The 14,838-nt window shown below is 40.0% G+C and overlaps 1 protein-coding gene across 4 annotated transcripts in view; it reads right to left on the bottom strand.

Moving 5' to 3' along the window:
- Positions 1-893: 893 nt before the first annotated feature.
- GALNT15 (polypeptide N-acetylgalactosaminyltransferase 15) overlaps positions 894-14,838 on the bottom strand; it is a 29,482-nt gene continuing 15,537 nt past the window's right edge. For 3 of the 4 annotated variants that reach the window (XM_053939545.1, XM_053939562.1, XM_053939572.1), the window contains 7 exons: positions 13,230-13,397; positions 12,497-12,614; positions 11,546-11,740; positions 6,685-6,816; positions 5,535-5,636; positions 4,622-4,759; positions 894-3,680 (listed from right to left, as the gene is read on the bottom strand). In XM_053939545.1, coding sequence (XP_053795520.1) covers positions 3,534-3,680; positions 4,622-4,759; positions 5,535-5,636; positions 6,685-6,816; positions 11,546-11,740; positions 12,497-12,614; positions 13,230-13,397 — 1,000 coding nt within the window. In that variant the 3' untranslated portion in view covers positions 894-3,533. The remainder of the gene's footprint in view (positions 3,681-4,621; positions 4,760-5,534; positions 5,637-6,684; positions 6,817-11,545; positions 11,741-12,496; positions 12,615-13,229; positions 13,398-14,838) is intronic. The other variant, XM_053939552.1, reaches the window with a different exon arrangement.

The following is a 14,838-nucleotide window of genomic DNA, read 5'->3' as shown; positions in this document are numbered from 1 at the left end:
AGATACAAAGTCAGAATCTGAAAGCTGTCACTCACATGTCATCTTCCAGCTGTTAGGGAAACCTGGGATGTTACTGTTCTTGTCTAGGATGCCTGAACATAGTTCCATTCTTTCCTGGGGATATCAGAAATGGAAGCTATTGCATTTCAATCAGCAGAAACTATTACAGCTCAATGAACATCTTCAAGGCAGGACCTGGAGGCACTTACACATGGACTGAGAGATACCCTCAACATTTCTGTGCCACAGGATTTAGCATGAAGGTTGGTAAACCTTCTGTCCCCGTTTAGACTTCAGCTTAACACATGGAGAGGAATGCTGCCATTGCACCTCTGTGCCAGTGATGGCACCTCACCTAACAGGACAAACCCCAGCCTACGGCCAACACCAACTGCATCAGCTGGGGCTTGGTTTAAAAGTACTCTGAATAGTATTTCAAGTCTTTATTTTCTTCCATTTTCCATGAGCTGGGAGAGGAATAAACTAGGCTGTTTAGTAAGTGCTGTCAACCAAAAGGTGACCTGTTCTTGAATCTTCTGACCTTTTAGCTCAGTTTCATGGGTGGGTTTGGCTCAAAGCACTGTGCCTGGGTTGCAAAATTCAAAGAAACAGGTGGAGTTACACTATAAGGTATTTATTTGTGTTAGGCTGGAATTCCTTTGCTCTTGCCTGAGGCTCTGCTTTGGAGGTCTTCAAAGTTTAAACTGCTTCATTCTTCCCTGAAACATTTTGTCCTTACATTTCTCTCCTGTCATGGGAATTAGTGGAACCTGAAATGTTGACCATGTCTAAATAGAGAACTGAAAGTAATTCTATGTTTTGTGGTGCTCAAAGCATCATTGTGTGCTAGTATTGAATGGAAGATGGGTAAAAATGAGGAAAACATACCAGCATGCTTAGCCACCACTCTTTATTGAGCCCATAAGTCCCATAAGGAGAAGAGTTTAGCTCATAGATGTAACCACAGGGGCAAAGTCTAAATGACCACAATGAGGAAACAGTACTGGTACAACTAACCAATCCATTTAAAAGCCATATAGGAAAGAAAATAGGAAAAACAGGGATAGATGCTTTCCCTTTGTTTTTTTTTAATTTGTGTGTACTAAGTTTTGTTTATATTAGAGGGAAGTGTGCTCCACAATCCATGTTCCCTTCTGGCCCATGCTCTGGAATTTAGTTCCCTTGGAAACCAAACATACATTTACTCTGTTACTAAGTAAAACAAGTGCATTAACAATTATTTTCTATATGGCACTGCACTATAGATTTTCATTTTATTGTGCAAAGAGGTATTAGGTAACATATTTTTATATGGTACATATATTTACAGCAAACCTTATTTTCTAGGTTTTTATCACTATGTTAAAAAGTAGTATAAATGAAGATGTCCATGTCTCTGAAATTCCAAACATTTCCTCTCTAAACCAAAAATATTTTCATTCTTCTTTGTGATAAATATCACTTGTGGTCAATTACCATATTTGTATACACATTTTTTTAACATTTACCTAAATTCTGAAGGAATTATAGTGTAGTGTCCAAAATATAATAAATAACACATAATTTAAAAACCTGGCATAGTCATAATTTAAAATAAAGGCATCACATGTCATTAAAACAGCATTTTACTTCAGCTTTTATGCAATTTTAAAAATTCTCTTTTCTCACCCTAGATTTGGGCAATGGTCAGGTATCACTTGGTGTTCTGGAAGAGGTTGCTATCATCATCTTAGCTGAAAATTAAAGCATTTTCCAGAATGTCGCAGGAAATTTTACATGACACAGCAGAAATAGTAATAGATTCTGATGCTATCAAAGAAAGCATAAGTGGTAATCAAGATGATTGGAGTGATGCCTTAACACAGTGTGGAATCTTTAGCACTCAAAGCAGACAGAGAGTTAGACACTGGGAGATGTTTTGGACAACACAACAGAGAACACTCTTCGTGTCCTCTGTGGTAACCAATTTTATATGCTTGATACCAATTTATTGTGATTTACGGAGAGCAGGTAACTGGAAGGCTCTAAGCAGAATAATCTGTTACTCCTTCCTTTCTCTAAAGTTTAAACAATGTGCTGTACATAAAAAAAAAAAACCCACAATTTTCTGTCTCTTGAAAATAATTCAAAACCTAAGTGAATTTCATTAATGATACCCTTCCCCTTTAATATGTACATAGGATTATGATTGACTTATACTATAAATCAGATGTGTTGATGTGGGAAGACTCCCAAATCTTTGTTCTTCTCTCTTTGCAGGCTCTTGGGAAGTGTCATCATTGACTTTATCTTCAAAAATGAAAGTAGCCTAATGAGATACTGAGGTGGCAGTTTGCTTGGCTAAGTTCATACTGTGTGAGACCATTCTTGTTATTTAACCTCATCTCTCATTCACTCCTTTGAAAGACAGCAGGTCAGCAGCAATGCAGGCTCTACAGAAAAAGCTTCTTTAGAAAATATGGTCTTTTCAGGATCATCTTGAAGACCCATGACAGCAAGAATCTACATAATCTTCTTGGCTAAAACTGATAGCTTGAAAGACTTAACTCAGGCTGCAAGCAAATGGAAGCAAACCAGTATTTTCTTCCTAGGTAGCCACTGTTGAAACTGGCTGTTTCCCTTCACTTGCTGTTTTCAGCCAGCACTTTTGTTACTGTAATAATAGTAATAATAATAACAATAATAATAATAATAGTAAGCTCATCCCATGGCTTTACAAGAGCAAATGGATGCCACCAATTCTTTCTCTTCCCAAATAAGCAGAGAAGCTGTTACCCTCCTTACTACCACAAAAGTTTCCTGAGGAGTTGTCCTTAAATATAATTAAAAAACAACATTAAAAAGTTGTTAATATTTCAGTTTCATTCTCCCATCCAAATTAGACTGTGGACAAGGATTTAAGGAAGGGTGTGCCAAATACTGAGGACTGTCAGTAGTCCAAGTCAATTAGAGCAATAAATGCCTAATTAAGTGTTAATTTATGCTCTGTGTAATCTCACAGAGAGTAGAAATTTGGCTCAGGTTAACTGCAAAACAATATTTTTGCCATTACATGTGGAAACATCTATTACTTTTATACATACAAAACCTACTTTGTTTTATATGAGTCGAGGGCACTGTAAAACAAGGCTAAACTCCTGACCTGGTTTAGCTGGCTTCTTCTTACAGTTTCAAAAATCTCACTTCTTTTCCTGTATCCTCAGAAGTCATAGCGTATACTGAAGACAAGCTGTCTGGCAGCCAATTTTCCATGTTTCCATCAAAGGGCAAACCTAAATGTCTTCTGCAATAGCAGAGTTGAGAATTTATTGATTCTCACAATCTCTCTATTCCCTGCTTCACAGAATAAATAGAAATTTTAGCTAGAGCTGGATTAACCAGAAGCCAGGCTTTTAAACAAGAGACATTCCTGACTTCCCTGCATGCTACAGCAAACATAAACATCTTGCTTGTCGTTGCAGGAAATGCATCTTAAATCCCAAGCAGAAGAAATGTTAAACTTTGGAGACTTGAGTTCTGTAGAGACCTGCCAGTCACCTCTGACGTAGCCCATGGGAACGTTCAAATTGCCACACCTGATTTGCGTTCTCGTTACACGCACACAGAAACAAGTCCTTCTCATCTTCACTCTTTGCTGCCTCTATGCATTTGCCAGAAAGGACATGGACAATCATTCCATTCTACAAGATGAGAGAAGGGAAAGAAAGAACAAATTAAAAGTAAGGAATTTCCAGTAAAAGCTAGGCCATGTTTCAGAAAATTTATATACAATATATCACCAGTAATAACTGGTTGTTCAAATTTTTTTAAACAATGCTCCAAACACAATGAATGAATTTAGCTTTCTGCCCAGAGCATGCTGAATATTTGTAGCTCCTTTTGAAGCTAACACAAGTGGTAGGTGCAGAGTTCTTTTCCACCACCATTTTTCCTGTGGCTTCAGGTTGTCATCAGCACCACCTCACTACTACAGACCACAACATTTCATAAGGGCCAGTACTTGTCTTAGGAATCAAACAAAGTTATAGTAGGACTGTTCTAGAGGATTGCTGCATCCCTACAACTACAGTAATTGCTATTTTCCCAGGCTGTCCCAGAGCATGATATTTTTCAGTCTTGTTGAGGAGTTCCTGCTCTGCTGGGTAAAGTTCACTGAAAAGCAGTGAATTCCTCTAACAGGAAGTTTGGTCTTCTCTTACAATGCAGGAGAAAATGTAATGTTTCCCACTGAAAGCTCCAAAAAGGGCTCTCATGAGGGAGGGGTCACGATTTCCAAACTCTCCCTCAATCTGAAGGAAATGGGAAAGGATTTGCCCTGCTCTTATTTTTACAACCACTGATTCTGATTCTATTCCAAAAAGGCCAGTAAGACAAACAGGTAAAACAAAGACATAGGATTTTAGGTAGGATTTCTGTAGTTTGTATTTCTAAACCAAAAGCTTTTTACATAGCCAGTGTTAGTGGGCAAAAGACATCCTAATTTTTCTGGGTTAAAAAGGTACATAAGTGAAATTTGCCCTTCAGGTACCTCATCTCTTCTTCACACACAAATCCTGAAATCACCCAGTGATTCCACAGTCACCATCAGCTGCCTTTCCCCTGTGGCAGAGCCACTACTGACCTCCTGGACATCCCAGTGCTGGTTGCTGTTATCTGTCTCCTTTGTACAGTTTTGGGGGACAATCTTCCCGTGTCTGACATCAAAGCAAAGCAGCGGAGCAGAACCAAGCAAGATTTCCTTCATGTTATATTCAAAGTGCTGGGAAAGGAAGGGTTTGTTTGAACAATGATGGATGGACATCCCAGTTCATTTTTAAATGCTAATTCTAAAGACAATTTCCTGTACATGTTTGTTAAGACACAACCCAAACATGAGTGACAGAGACCCAACAGCCTTGACCCTTCAAAGCAGTTCCCCCTGCTAGCTAATTCTGGCATAACTATTTACCTAAGGAAAGGCTTTGTGAACCATGACTATGTGTAACATGAACCCACCCTATCACAAAATTTTCCAGTTTCATAAATATTTGAACAGAAGGGTGTTTCTGACAGTGTCCTCACATGCTACAGTTTGAAATGTACCTGCAGCTCACCCTAAGCTAGACCGATACCAGCTAGGGAGTCTAAATGAATTTATCTCCTGCCTTAGACTGCAGTTTAGGCATTAATCTTCAGATTTAGTCATTAATGGGCAACCCCCTCCTCCCCCCATCATGTTCTGGAACTGTTATGTATTTTTTAGTCACAAGCTTTCTGTTCCACAGACACTACCAAATATACTAAACAAATAAGCCCTTAATTTTGTCTTCTGGAGCAAAATGTGGGCATCTGACTCAATGACACATGGGACTTCGGCATTTTTTGAGTGGCACTTAGCTGTGGAAGAGTGGGCATTGTTGCCTTAGCACATGCTAATTTTGAACATGCCAGTATTTCCACTAGTGTCAACCCAGCCACTTACATGTTGGGATGCCTGTCTTCTGCATGGCTCCCTAGATCTGACACAGTGCCTATATACTCAAAGTATACATTACCTGGGTGAGACTGTCACTGCAAGGGGAGAGTTCAATAGACCCTTCTGCAGTAGCTCTTCCAGGCCTGTAATCTGCACAGAAGCCAACACCAGTATTGTAAAGCTGTAAGTAAAAGTTTATACTGAAATAAATCACAGTTGGATACAAACAAAATATCCTTCAGCTAACATTTTGTGATTGTATCCCTTTATGATACATGATTTTGTTCATAAATCAGGCACTATTTATTTTCTTTCAGACTTGATCTTGTATATTGATTTTGCAAACTAATGTGATATAAAAGGCAGAGTTTCACCAAGGGTCAGTGTTACCCAGTGAGTTTTGCTTAAATTAGAGAGATCCACTTCTGGGTTTAACTATTTTGATAATTAAAAGAAAGGTATCAAAATGCTTATGCTAGTGGAAAATTGCACTTCAACGGGACACTGTAGTCAGAAAAAACACTAGAAATTCCTGAACAAAAGAAATATGGCAGTTCTTGTGATCCACACTCAGTTGTTACACTTTTCTCAAGCTAACTGTGAAAATAAAGAGCACATAAAATAGTAAAAGGACACAGTAAAATCTGGCTAAAAATAGCTGAGTGTGAATTAATTAGTAGACCTTTTTGCCTTGTTGGGGGAAACTTCCTTCCAGTAAGGCTGCTGGGAATAAATTAATATTTAATGAATTATAATTATCAACTATGTGTTTAAAAAAGAACCACCAGACATTCCCTGTCCTGTACACAGTCAGCCAGGGAACTGCTATTGCTATCACTTTTGTCCTTTGGGAAGTGCAGGACTGAAAAAATGCTTTTTATTCTCTCTGTGCACATGGGTCAGCACAGAGATATCTTGGCTGCTGTCACTTCTGCCATCTGCATGAGGCAACACAGTTCTTTTCCTTTACTAATGGCACCTGAAGAACCTAAGGTTAGGATCCTCTGAGCTGTGACACTGAACTGAGTCAGACACTCTGGGTTCAGTTCCTGGCTGGTTTTCAACATTTATGTGAGAATTTGGGCCAGCTCTTTGTCTTTTTCTTTCTCCTCCCACCCTGGTTGCATTGCCTGTTTGGACCAAGTACTCAGGACATGGAAATGACACTGGAGTCTTTGAACAATGCAAAAAAAAAAAATTATCATTCTTTATAGTGTGTTTTCTCTTACCTTGCCAGAGAATCTTGGTGTGTCTTCAGTTTGGGAAAGTTCAGGGTACACATTTGATAGAAACCACTGGAAATTTCTACAGCCCAGTCTCTTCTGTAGCTGAAGGCGCTCGCTGCAGTCTGGCTTCTCTGCCTTTATGGAGAAAGGGCAACAAGGTTGCTGGTGTATTTGTGTTAGAGATGCTAGGAGTGGAAATGAATTATTGGAGATGAATGAAATGAAACAGGAATATTTCTACCCCCTTTTCTATCCTGAATGTTACAGATATTTATATGTATCTCTTATGATATATGCAAAGGGGGAGATTCAGCTACAGCCCTTCTCAAACTTTGTGCTAAAACAGCCACAGTCTGGCATTGTGACAGAAGTGTTTTGGAAGTAGCATACATTGTGAAAATAAGTATGTCGTCTAAAACTTATTATTATTATACTGCAAGATAAGTCAGCCTTTATCATATTTATATTTTAAAAAGTCAGGACCAAGTTTGATAGTTGTTGCACTGAAATTCAGTGGGATTGTATTAGATTACCATTTAATATAGAATTTTTCCCGCTGATAAAAACTCAATTTCCTGGCCTTTAACAGCCCAAATTACCCAGTTACTGTCAGTCCTCTATGATCAGAGGGAATAAGTGATGACAGACTTTAACCCAAAATATAGTCTATCACCTATTAGCTATCTATTATCTGACAGTTACTAAATCTAATGAACAAAGGTGTTCTACAGCTATAAAACCTTTTCTATGATATCTCCATTTTCTTGAATTATAAAGACACAAAATCAGCTCTCAACTTTCCTGGTAGCAACTCTTATGAAAAAAGACAATTGCCTTCAACCCTTGGCGCAGCTACAGGCATCTGTACTGCAAAGGACTGACAGGCTGAATATTTGAGGGTATTTAGCACTAAAGATGACTAACAGGGTTCTCAAAACCTCTAAGCACTTATGTGTCTAATTCTTCAGTTTCAAAACCACACAAAAGCTTTTCTAAATATCTCAGTGCCCAAATATTAAAAACATCTAACAACCCTTAAAAGTTTCTCTCCTCTTTCTTGCCAGCAGTAGATCTCCCCTCTTCATGTTTCTACTTTTTAAAAAATCCAGTTTGGGATGGGATTCCAGGAAACTGGTCTGCATTTCTTTGACAAAAATTAAAATTGGCAACATAAGCAGAGAGTTGCCAGTAAATAACTTTTTCCCAGACCAGCTATTTCTCTGTATCCATAAAAAAGAAAGAAAAGGACTTTGTAGCATGGAAAACACTGACAAATGAAGGGCCTTGGTGATTCAAGGTGAGGTGTTAGTCTCTAAAGGCAGGGATCAATCCTTCCATATGGCACTGTTTGCCAACCTTTGTAAACTCCACAGGCAAAGCTCAACAGTTGCAATATGTTAAAGAGAGCCTCATACTTCAGTGTCAGTCTTAGATTCAATAAGCAGAACAACAAAGTTTAGCAATTCTGCATCACACAAACCTGTCCTCTAGAGGTTTTCTTGGAAAAGGGAGAGAGAGAGAAGTAAAATGCTTCCCCTAAAAATGTTTCTCATGAGACTCTGCCTTGGCTGAGGAAGGCAGTGGCAGTAAATCTCATTCTATCTTACTAGTTACAGTCTGCATTTGATGCTGAATAAATGATGTAAATAACATAAAGAAAGTCATTGTCCCTGTAAACCAATCTGAAAGCACACTGTACTTGTAAATTAAATATGCAAACCACACAAGAAAAAGGAGCAAAAGTAGTAGAAAAAGTAGGCTGAAGTAGTAAAGAGCTGGGAAGAGCCTAATTCATCTGTTTAATGCTCGCACCACAGGCATTTTGTGCAAAATGTGATTCAGACCATAAACCAAGAAGAGTTATAGAGCCACCTAAATGGGGGTCACTGGTTGTTTTCTGCAGTGAACAATGGTGGTGGGTGAAGACTCACGGAGAATTCTATAGCGGCCCATAGGTGGCTCTGCTCACCCTCTCAGCGCAATAAATGCCCTCAGGGCTCTTTGCCGCTGAGTGGCAATAATGTCCTTGCTTGCTTGTGCCTTTTGAATAACATCCCAGTGCACTGACAGGCTGAAAACATCGGCTGTGAAAGAAGGAACACACAAAAAGGGCCATTTATGTTACGGTATGCTGCACACAGAGATCATAAAATTGATCATTTGAGGGAACATCATACTCAGAAGTAGTAAAAGTATTCTGGCTAGAATAAACTCAGGCAAAAGGTCATGCTGCTTACAGCTAGCTGTATCATTGGTGACTGTAGTTTTTTAGTAGAGAAAATTGCTTCTGAGCTGACAAGAAAAGCCTTCAGGGAATTGTTAAATGATTTAAAGACCTCACTGCCCATTTTAAAAGGTTTGGTCTAGTGGCTGTAAACCTTTGTGAGTCAATTGACAAGCTTCGGGCCAGTGGAATTCAAACCTGCAACACAGTCGAGGAAGGATCTTCTAAAAAGATGTGAAAATAAGAGTAAAAAGGGAAAGACAATAGTTCCAGACTCTACAATTAGTAGGCTGACTGGAGAGGCAGATCCACTGGTGGAGCATAAGGACGTCAGACTAGGTGACAAGAGAGAAGTCACATTGATATACAGTCCTGTTCCTCTCCCCACTATAATGCAGCTCCTGCTGGATCTGGCTTTCTTGGGTGATGGCCAGCCCTGAATGACTGAGGCATGCAGGACAAGTATTGCTGGAGCCAGTGGTGCTCACCAATGCTGATGAGCTCATGAAAGCCATCAGGATTGGTGGCATCCTGGGCTGTAGCAACCAAGCCCTTGAGTTTGTGATCTCAAGGAGTGTGAGCCTGATGAGGAGCAAAGTCAAGACCCTGAACTTTGCAAGAGCAAACTTTCAGCTGTTTAAGGAAACTGTCCTTAAGGGCAGAGGTGCTGACCAGAGCTGGCAGCTCTTTAAAGCCACTTTTCCTACAGCGCAAGAGCTCTCTCTATCCCAGTGTGTAGGAAATTGAGCAAGGCAGGCCAGAAACTGGCATGACTGAGCAAGGATCTGCTCCTCAAACAGAGGAGTAACAAAGAAATGCACAGACAGTGAAAGTGGGGACAGGTGACCTGAGGAAAGAACAGGGATATGGTTTGAATGTGTAGGGGTGGGGTCAGGAAAGCCAAGGCAAAGCTGGAACAAGACTTGGCAAGGGACAGAAAGAATCACAAGAAGGGACTCTATAAATGCATAGGTCAGAAAAGAAAGGACAACGAGAGTGTAACCCCCCTCCCCACTGAAAACCAAGAAGAGTGAACTGGTGGCGACTGATATGGAGAAAGCTGAGTGGTATTCCTCAGTCTTTGCTGGCAATCAGGCTCTCCATTCTCTCAAGACCCTGATCCTCTGAGTGAGTGGAGAAGGGGAAGGAAGTCCCTCATCCTATAAGGGAAGAGCAAGTGGGGGATCACTTGATGAAACTGGATAGAAGTGAAGGCTTCAGGTAGAATTTAGAGCAGCCTCCCAGTACCTAAAGGGTACTTACAAAATGAGCAGTAGTTTTAAACTCAAATCTAGAGCAAGTCTAGATTAGTTATTGGGAAGAAATCCTTTACTCAGAGGGTGGTGAGGCATTGGCACAGGTTGCCCAGAGAAGCTGCAGATGCCTCATCCTTGGAAGGGGATGAGGCATCATCCCTGAGGCCTCATCCCTGCTCAAGGCCAGGCTGGATGGGGCCCTGAGCAGCCTGATCTAGTGAATGGCATTCTTGCACATGGCAGGGGGAGTTGGAATTGATGATCTTTAAGGTTCCTTCCAACCCAAACCATTCTCTGATTCTATGATTCTGTGAAATGCAGGAGCAAATACAAATGGGAAACTGCACAGCACCTATCCATGCTCTGCCTAAATGCTTCCAGTGAATGTTTTTCTCCTTAAAAGCATGGCATTGTTAAATGAACAGGAAGATAAATGATACATTTTCATTCAAAACTGCTCACAAGTTAGTCCACTGCCTTGTAGAAAGAATATGATTAGAAGAAAAGGTACCGGAGCCAGAAAATTCCTGAGAACTACAGCAACATTAACATTAACAACATTAATACACCAACAACATTCCCCACAGCTACAAGACTCCCAGTAAGGAAACATCCACTTGTTTGTAATACTAGGGCTATACAGTTCCTTGACCACCCCTGATCTGCCATGGAGACTGTACTTAAAAAGCAGGTGTGGCCATTCTGTAGTTATTGGATGGTGTGTAACCTGCAAGATGGTTCAAGTGTAGCTGCATGCCAGGGCTACACCACACATCTGCCTGAAAGCCTGTCCTAACTTCCAGGCTGCTGGGAATCCAAATTCCTGGAAGAATGACCAGTCAGATGTCTGCGCCATGCTTCTACTGAAAATATAACTTGTAAATAGTGGTGTGTTGAGATCTAACTTTCTCAGTTCAGTTACTTCTGGATATGTCAGTTCAGGGAAAAAAAAAACACCACCTTTTTTGTCACTAGACCACTCAAATATGTTCCCTATAATTTGCCACTCGCCTGTGAATAATACTGAATATCCTTAGGAACCATATGAGGAAAACCAGTAACTGAGAATGAACTTTCTAGGACAGTCCTTTGAGCACACAGGGGTGCAGGCTTCCACTTCAGATGCATCACAACCTTCCATGTACTATCAGTGAAAAAAGAACCACAGCTTTTTGGGGAGTCATTTGGCGAAAGGTTATACTCCACAAGGTTTGATAACTTCAGCACAAGGCTGAAATTAGGCACAAGTTTCTCTTTCACTGGAAGGTTTAATAAAAATATTATCCCCTGCATCTGACTGCATACAGACACCCCCACTCCTATTCCTCTCTCTTCACCTATCTCAACACAAACCTCCGAAACAAACCATTACAGATGTCTTTACCTTGCTGATTAAGTAAGCCACTGTGTCATGCTTGTAGAAGTTCTCTTTAAAGGAGTCCAGCCAGGTCTCTGCTATTCGGATTCTGTTCCTCACAATGGCCTCTTCATAGGAGAAAGCACGGGGGAAGTGATTTCGATAGACGTGCCCAACTCGGGAGCATGGGATAATTTCTACAGAGCCACCACAGAGCCAGGTCTGAAACACAGGTGAAAGCACAAAAAGAGTTTACCTTATGTAGATTACTTTTATCTGAAATGGAGAAGCTCTTTACTCTAGGCTCTGCTTCAGGAAATCCTGGAAACAGCAGCAGCATTATTATATACTTCTTCATACATTGCTCCCCACAGACACAGAGAAGATGTTGGGCATTCAGACTTCTGATTTGACCCAGTATGGCTATTTATATGCTTTTATATTTTCTGTGCACAAGTAGTGCAGAGTAGTGGAGAGATCTGGGTGCACACCTTTCCTTGTTTGGGACAATAAAAACACTATGCCCTTTGTGCCTGCAATTTTCATTAGTTTTCAATATCAGTTACTCTTTGTATTCAGCAAAAATCAATGCAAAGGATTCAATATAAACAATTTGCTATTAAAACTACAGGCTGGCAAAGAAATAAAGCTACTCTCCCTTTGGTGCATGCTAACATGCCAGAATAGAAGAGGCAGCTTTCAGAGGGTGCCAAAAGCAGTGACTCAGGCCTCAGGCAGACAGTGATAGCCAGCAAAACTTCCTTCTTCTGATATAATACTCCTAACTCACAGCAGCTGCATGTTCTTGTATAGTCCTGACAGGCTGCGGAGTGTGGGGATAGATTTCTGCAGGGAAGGTTGTAGTCTCCATAACCCAACATGTTCTGCACTGTTTTTACAAATATCTTCTTCCTTTTTCACTCAAGTTCCTTAAAATTGCAAGTTATCATAGTTTGATGTTTTAATTAAGATCCTTACCCTAATAGATAGTTCCAGGTTTTCTGCTCCCCACATGGTCATGTCAGAATCATAAGCTCCAGAATTTTGGAAGTAATGTCGATCCATGGCCACCACTGCACCAGCTACTGCAGGACTCCTGTGTAGAAAACAGTCTGGAAGTGAACACCTTGATTTATGGATAAGGAATTACACAGAGGGTGAAAATTCCACCATTTCCATAGAAAGAGTATTACAAAATGATTCATTACTGCTCCATATAGGCTTGAATGAACTGATTATCTAACCAAAATAAAGGACAACTGGAGTGTAATTCTAGGATTTGTTTGGGGAAGGGAGGTAAGAGCTGAATTATCAAATAAGACTCAGAACAGTGGGGAACATTGCACACATGTACATTCAAAACAAGAGATAAACAGATCATGACCAAGACATCTCTTTTAACTCTGTATGACCTGTCTTTTGCTTTCCCTACAAACCTCCACACCTTGTCTAGTTAGGCTGTACTCTAGTTGTGTTGATGTGTGAAAAGTATTTGTCACATTGAAAGTGTGACTGCAGTCTAGTTAGAATGATTACTAAAGGCCAAAACAAACAGCACAAACAAAAAAAAACTATCCCTTAAGAATTACTAACTGAGCATGTGCAAGTAACCACACCTTTCTCTTGTTAGCTGGAAGATGACACAAGATGACCCAAACTGTACAGTTTTGCTGCTGAGCTGAGCAAGGCACATTGTCTGATGGACTGTTACCTGATAGGGCTGATGGGAGACTGTCGTACCTTCTCTTCATGTTCTGGCACTGGTTCCCAATGAAAATCTAATTTCCAATCAAAAACACCTCGATGCAAGCCCACAGAGTGATAGTACTGGAAGGTCTTCCAGTCTATGACATCTATGACAGGGGAGACGACACTGTTTCTGAAAAAGACAATACCATTTATTTCCAAAACCAAAGCATAAATTAAGTCAGTTCCTCTGTTAGTTCTCCTCTTTGACACTGCCAAGCACAAGCACTCCTCTATATGCTGAGTGCCCTTAGTTTCCCTGCTGACAGAAGCTCAGGTGCTCATTGCATGGGAACACTGAGCATGCAGTGAGGAATCTAAAGATCAATAATTTACTGATACTCTGTACCTTGCGTTGCCATTTAACACTATCTAGAATTTTCTTAGGAGTAAACCAATCAGATTTCTTATAAAGCTATTTCACACAGAGGCCCCAACCTCTAATGCTACAGGCTCTGCTTGGATGCAAAGTTTATAGCAGAAGATAATTTTGGCCTCTCACTCTACTATCCTTTGATTTTCCTGTAAATGTTGCACACACTTCATGAGTTTGTCACATCAGGCCAATAAAGAGTGCACTTATCCTTAGTTTGTTCTGCTGGTTGTTTTGAAAAAAATATTTATTACTGAATTCATAAGCCAGTACCTGTTTGTATTTTATCGCTATCTTAGAATGCTCTTGCAAATGCACTGTCACAGGGTGGAATCTACTTTTAAGAGCAAGAACACAGCCATTACACTGTAAGTGGCAGTCCTTGAATTTATTTCTAACTTAAGTTAATTTTGGATTAGTCTGAGAAGAGGTACTAGACATTTCCCTACGTCAAAGAAGTCACAGTATTTCACAGTGTACTTGCACATCATCTTGGAATTAACTGGTAGTTCAGAACAGCCTTCAGTGTTCCTTGTTTTCAAGTCAATGATATATCACATTAGAAAATGTTCAGAGTATGAATGAAATGGTATTAGGGACTGCAGGGAAAAAGTGTTGAAGAATAACATTATCCATTTCTTCTCTGTTATGCTAAAAGGATAGTCCCTGGTCTCAGTGCAAAGGCTGGTCTATAGACAAAAGTTCTTCTGGAGAAAAATCAGTAATATTTAAGGGAGATTAAAGTACACTGGAAAAAAATATTATTGTTCTAGAGTAGGAATATCCATGTAGGAAATTATTCCCTAGGAAAAAACTTCCTGTTAGAGAGAGAGAAAAATGAAATGGTCAGTCTGGGGGCAAAATGTAGATGTTTTTTATCTCCTCTTTTAAGATGTATATGTTGGTCAGGAATCACAAGGAGAGAAATTTGCTTGAAACATAAGACTGTCAGTGAAGAAAGGACATCTCAGAAGTCTCCAGCGCAATGAGACATTTGTAGTTTTCCATGGCAGAGGCCAGAATCAGCTAAGGAAGATTGTAGCTCTGGGTGATGTTAATGTAATCTTGAAATATCTTCTCTGCCTCTACAATCACTAGAATAATGTTTTTTCAGTATCAGAGTGGGGGGAAATGCCAAACTTTGTTTTTTCACAGTTGACATTTCCTGTAGAGGATTTAAGAAGCTCACAGAGAAACAGAA

This window comes from Vidua chalybeata, chromosome 1 (genome assembly GCF_026979565.1).
Source record: "Vidua chalybeata isolate OUT-0048 chromosome 1, bVidCha1 merged haplotype, whole genome shotgun sequence".
NCBI classification, from domain to species: Eukaryota; Metazoa; Chordata; class Aves; order Passeriformes; family Viduidae; genus Vidua; species Vidua chalybeata.
The sequence above is the reverse complement of the archived record's forward strand: the minus strand, read 5'-3'. Positions and strand labels throughout refer to the sequence as shown.